Source organism: Artemia franciscana, chromosome 17, assembly GCF_032884065.1.
Source record: "Artemia franciscana chromosome 17, ASM3288406v1, whole genome shotgun sequence".
In the NCBI taxonomy this organism is placed as follows: domain Eukaryota; kingdom Metazoa; phylum Arthropoda; class Branchiopoda; order Anostraca; family Artemiidae; genus Artemia; species Artemia franciscana.
Window position 1 is genome coordinate 25595490 of NC_088879.1, and position 6000 is coordinate 25601489.

General features: G+C 34.2%; 1 protein-coding gene across 6 annotated transcripts in view; it reads left to right on the forward strand.

Moving 5' to 3' along the window:
• The window catches only part of LOC136038062 (uncharacterized), an 87504-nt gene extending 83814 nt beyond the window's left edge, over positions 1 to 3690 (forward strand). For all 6 annotated transcript variants that reach the window (XM_065721022.1, XM_065721019.1, XM_065721020.1 and 3 more), the window contains 2 exons: positions 1083 to 1241; positions 3374 to 3690. In XM_065721022.1, the coding sequence (XP_065577094.1) occupies positions 1083 to 1241; positions 3374 to 3584 (370 nt within the window). In that variant the 3' untranslated portion in view covers positions 3585 to 3690. The remainder of the gene's footprint in view (positions 1 to 1082; positions 1242 to 3373) is intronic.
• The last annotated feature ends 2310 nt before the right edge of the window (positions 3691 to 6000 follow it).

The following is a 6000-nucleotide window of genomic DNA, read 5'->3' on the forward strand; positions in this document are numbered from 1 at the left end:
GCTCTCCGTCATTAATAAGGAAAAAATAAGAGAAAGCCACATCAGTGCTACCCATGAAAAAAAGTGACTTTCCTTGTTGTTCAAGCCAGCGGTTTGGAAGTTTCCTGGATAAGGTTTTCAGCCATGGTGATTCCAGTGGTGTACTTTCTGTTTCCACCCAACGCCCATATTTAGGGGTTTCAGGCTATTTTTCGAAAATCCCTTAAATTTGTTTTCAAAATAATGTTTTACTATTAAGACTAATTTAGATAATAGTTACCATTCCTAAATCAGCTAGAAATAACAACTCTTTCTCAGTAACCTTATTATTACCGCGTTTTTAATTTTTCGTCACTATGGGTCGGGGTTGTTCCTTACTACGGTGCATATACCGCTATAACCATGATAGCCTGGCTATTTAGCTTTGGACTTTCATAACGATCAGTGTCATCATATCTTTTGGCTAGATGGTTGTATCTTGGAAAAGAAACGTCTTGACAATGAAAAAGTGGACTGTTTTAAATTGGGTATAAACTTAACGCATTTAAAATCGTTATGGACGCTATTGACGAATGTTGCCTGTTGCAGCTGAATTCTGTAGTAATAGCTCATATATACTGCAGAAATCCGTCTTTATTTTTTTGAACGATGGCCCAGAAAATGCTACGTTTTATGGCAAAGTTTTCAAATAAATGCATCAACGTGGCCCTCTTCTGAAAGCTGTTGAGCTATAGAGCCAGGTGACAACATTTTTATTTTTTTTATAGCCTCGGTAAGCAGTATCGTACACGCTGGGGTAGCCTTGAACCAATGTTATAAGATCATGAATTTTTTTTATGATCCATAGTCGTGATTTCATTCATTTATAAACCTTGCCTAGACTCCATCCTGATTTAACCAACTCGTTGCGGAAAGCTAGATTTTGTCAAGCACGAAAAAGGACGGAATCTCTGCACGGATTCTGAAATCCGGATGGACTTCCGCGATGTGTAAATTCACTATAAAATAAGGTACAATTCGTATTTTAAACTGCAAAGGAAGCCGTCTGTTTTCATCCACATCATGTTCCTTCAACTCTGATGCAGTAATGACTAATTTTCTAGGGCACTAGATTCTTTGCAAGATATTATCATTGTTCCTCCTGAAAGGTTCCAGAGTGATGGAGATACAACAGAGATTGGAGCTTTCCCTAACAGCTCAAGAAGAAGAACTTTATCGTTGACAATGAATGAGTTGGAGACTTTTCCGAGTTTTACACACTGGTACGATACTTATTTTTCTTGTTATCTGCATAAAAGTTATGTCTCGTATGTGAAGCCTATCAATTCTCCCAGAAATTTTATCGTTCACTGCTAAAGTGGACACTTCTTTTTTCTAATGAGATTAAACATTTTATCCGAAAAACGCATATTTTTTAACAATAAAATGATTTTTGGCCGGATTGGCACGTTTCAATGAATGGAGTTGCTTGTTGAAACTCTTGGTTTGAAGAAGGGTACAAATTTAAGTCTGAGGTTCCTAATCGAAACAGGTCCTACTCTTGGAGGGGGCGTTTTAAACCAGGTAGAATTAAAAGTTTTTTCCAATAGTTTTTCCTGGGAGAGATGCTTTGTTCTCATCCCACTCGTGTCCCCCTTTTTTTTCACTACTAGTACCCGTTCAGTACCAGCTCAGTTGACCAATAATCCTATGCATATTTTGTGGTCGAACTCTTGACAGCGTTCAAAGTACAACCAGCTCGCTGCTTGTCAAGAATATTGTTTTTGTATTAGGATAAAGTTATATTAGGATTAATAACAATTTAATTAATTAAAATAATTTATTTAATAAGTTTAATTGCTAATAATTAAAGTTATATTGGGATTAATAATGTAATTATAGTTTATTAATAATTAATACGTCGAATTAATAATAATTTAATTAATTAAAATAATATGATTAATAATTTGAATTAATAATGATTAAAGTTATATTAGGATAAAGTTATATTAAGATTATGTTTGGAATCGTGCCAGATGTAATTCTTGGACGTAAAACATAACCTTATTGCCAACTTAACCAATGAATCTAAGGGTTTTGAAAAAAAAACTTATTTGTTATTAAAAGGCTGATTATTTAAGATATACAAGGACCGTTCTAGTGTACATCAGCGCGGTCTGACTTCAACTCTCTGACAACTTGCAACATAATATGGAACGTGCTCCCAGAGTCTGTGCGAAGCTGCCACTCGTTTAGTGTCTTCAAAAATTATGTTAGAGGATTTGTAGTGAATATTTAAGATCTCCGGTTTCATTGGAGGTGATGTGTCTGGATTGGGTTGGGTATTTATTTGAGTTGATGGAATCATGGGCTGCTCCCTTTTCTAGCTTGTGATTTTGGGATTGTTAAGGTGGGTGACTGGATTCTGGATCTTTGCGTGCTAAAAAGTCAATATTCTATTGTGGGAATTACAATCAAATTTTGTAATATCATTACGTGATGTAATATTTTTTTTTTGCTACTTGACACCTTATATCTATTGCTTTTATTATCCTAATTATTATGTTTTATGGAAACATTTTGTTTTACTATTATGTCTATTTATTGTGTTGTGAAAAACCAGTCAACGCCAATGAATTTGGAGTGATTTGTTGCAAAATTTATCCTTTTTCGTAAGATTATAGTGTCCACATTAATCTTAGTTCCCACATATTGCGATTTGTAGAAAATTGCAATCCATACAACGCATTTATTTAACAAAGCAATAAACACATAAAAATACTTTGAAAAATTGACTAATACTTGTGAAAAATGTCCTTGGAAAAAACTGAGCAACGCAAGGTGGAGATGACACATGGTCAAGGTTGTCTTTCTACCCTTAAATCACAAAGGTAAACGGCTAAAAAAACCAAAACAAATTCATAGAATGAGGTCTAAATTGAACAGTAGGAGAACGGAGGTTCTTATGACGAAACAACTTTTATCTCTAATCTTGTTGTCCTTTTTAAAAAGGGAAACATTTTATGCATTAGAAGAAAAGGTTTTCTTTTAATTTAATGAGATTTATTTTTAAAGTAAGATCAAAAGATCAATGAAGTCATCTAAAGTCACAAACCGATTGTGGAATGAATTACAAGAACAATTGCGCTGTTTTCGATCTTTAGCGACAAATATCAAAAGAATTTTGGTTTAATGTACTTAAAACTCTCAAAAAGAAATCTAATAATTTCGATTATTGCTTGATGTCTTATTCTTCTATACCATTTCAATCAACTTTAGCCAAATCAATGCTTGAATATACAATCCGATTTCAACCCTCCAAGGGTGAGCTCTGATCATTGCTGTGATGGTAGTTTAACCCCCTGTAGCTCTTATCCAGTTTCCTTAAGCTGTGTTAATGATTGCGCTGTTATAGGTCTACTAATGATGTCAGCTTCAGTACTCTTCGACCCGGAACGTCAACTACGATGTTCAATGTTTGGCATTCGAGCCAGACTCAAGATTCAGGAACCGGACCCTCCATTCGTGGAAGAAGCCCTGCTTATTCAAATGCTGAGTCAGAGTATCTCGAATTTGATTTGGGAGTGACTATCCGCTGCCCAGTTGTTCAACGTGATAGCCAATAGTGCAGTTTTCTTAGTTTAAGATTGTATTTAGTTGCTAAATATGTACTTTTTTATGATGATTTTAGTCGTTTTAATGCCTTATATTACATACGTTTGTGCGCTTTAAGTAGGCTAAATTACTTATATTAATAGCTCCCAGCCAAGTCCACACAAGGCTCTGATCTCGGAGGGAGGGTGGCGATCTAAGGAGGTTTAGGAGGATAAATTCATAAGAATAGTATACATATCATTGATAAATAAGTATGTGTTGGGGGACGAGGGCTCAGAGGACTTTACGGAAGAGGCTCAAAACCCGGAAAGAAACACTAAGTGAGTCGATCAAGGCAAATTTCTCCTTGTACAGACATTGCTTCTAATCGCGATTCAATGATGTAGGGTATGTCTGTTTAAATATTTCAAAATCCGTTAATATGTCAACAGTAAAGGGGACCTAAAAGTAGCAATATTACTGACAACAATTCAAAAGGTTGAGGTGTTTAGCGTTTAGTCCTCTAATTGAATTTTCTCAATCTTTGATGACAAACTCAGCGATTGGTTTATATTTGATATAACTGCATTGCAGTATTACTTCTAAGACAATATTTGTGTTAATTGTAAATAAATATCCACTAGCCAACCTCCAGACCTAGCTAGTAGTAACTGTAGTAACAAGTATTGGTTCCAACTTTTTGATGCGGGAATTTTGCAAGCACATCTTTGCGATAAAAACCAAAGCAAAAAATATGACAAGTTGGAAGAAACTTAAGCCTGCCTGAAAGACTACAGCCACTGTCACCATCTATTAGCACCCATTAAGTTCTAAATTCAGGTAAGAAAAACCTAAATAAAAACCATAGTTTCGTTTATATTTTCACCCTTTTTAATTTTTGTATTAAATTAACTTTGTCAAAGATTGTAATAGGTCAAATTGTCAAGCAATGATTTTTATGAATTTTCTAAGCACTATAGCAATTTAGTACCAAAAGATGACGCTAGATGGCAGATTGTTTTTCCTTCTTTTATTTAATCGTTGCCATCTAATTGCATAAGATGTCTTATCATTTCTTTAACGATAATCATTGTTAAAAGAACCAATATATTTTTCGTGCTAATCTTACCCAAAACTATGTTGTGTGAACATGTGTCTGTGCCAAATATGGGCAATTTTGCCACTTCTATGTGCCACTTGAATCCTTTATAATTCTCTTTTACGTAAGTTTCACTTAATCTAACTATAATTATGGTAAGAAACCTAATTTTCTCCGTATACATTGGAAGGGTTGCCGTTTGTGCTAATTTTCTTTCCACTGAGTTGACTAATTGGGCAAAATTTGCCCAAAATAGCACCGTATATTAAAATGGAAGCTCAAACCTCCGCCCGAATATACACTCGACCCTTGCAGAAAACTTAGTTCCTCAGTATTAATACGTACTGTAGCTCCAAGGATGTATACCATAGCCTGCAAAAAATTGTCAACAATGGTACATTAGTGCCGTTGGTTGAAACCTTGCACACCAGGCACTGTACTTTGCTCTCCTGACGGATTAATACTGTAATTTAAACCCTTTTAAGCATGTTATATATTTTTTTTCGTGATTAGTTCTGTTCGCACTAAAGGTGTAGGAGTGCAAACAGCGATTTTTAGGACTCATTTCAGATTCACGGTGTTGTTTTGGACTTTTTGTTATAATGTATGTTATAATGTATAAGTGTTATAATGTATTTGAAATTGTAGAATCGTTTAGACTCAACATCGTTGTTGCAACCATTTTTTTCATGTTTTTTATAAAGATACGCAGTTTAAATAAACGCTTTGATAGTTTTGAGCTTTAGAGTTTTTGTTTTCTTCACTTCTGATGAGGCAAATATAGCTATAAAGGAAAATATATTATTCATATAGAAACTGAAAGTAATTTAATGAAAAAAAGGGATCACACCTTGTCGATCTTCTTCCTTTCTTGGTCGAACAATGATGAATTCATATGGTATAAATCGGTTAAAATTATGTTCTCTCTTTTATATTCTTTTGATATTTTTTTTTGCTCTAGTTTGTTAACATAATTGTCAAATATAATTAACATACATAATTGTCAAATATGGCAATATAATTTGTCCAAATAACATTCTCTCTATTTATATTCTGTTGAAAAATATTTCTCTCATACGTTCTTTTATTGTAGTCTTGGTTTGACAAATGAATGTGTGCTTAAAACTGGGGGAGGGCAGACACCACGCTGCACAAGGCTTAAATTCCTTGTTCAGCCGTTGAACTGTAAACAAATTTTATTTTCTGTCCGTAAAGTAGAAAAATTATTTTTCTTTTAAATGTTAATAAGTTACCGCTTAAAATCGAATTTGGAATGTTTAGGTTCTTTTATTTTGTACAATATAAGTGTGACCTACTCCCGGCAGAGAGCAGAGCACGAATGGCACGAG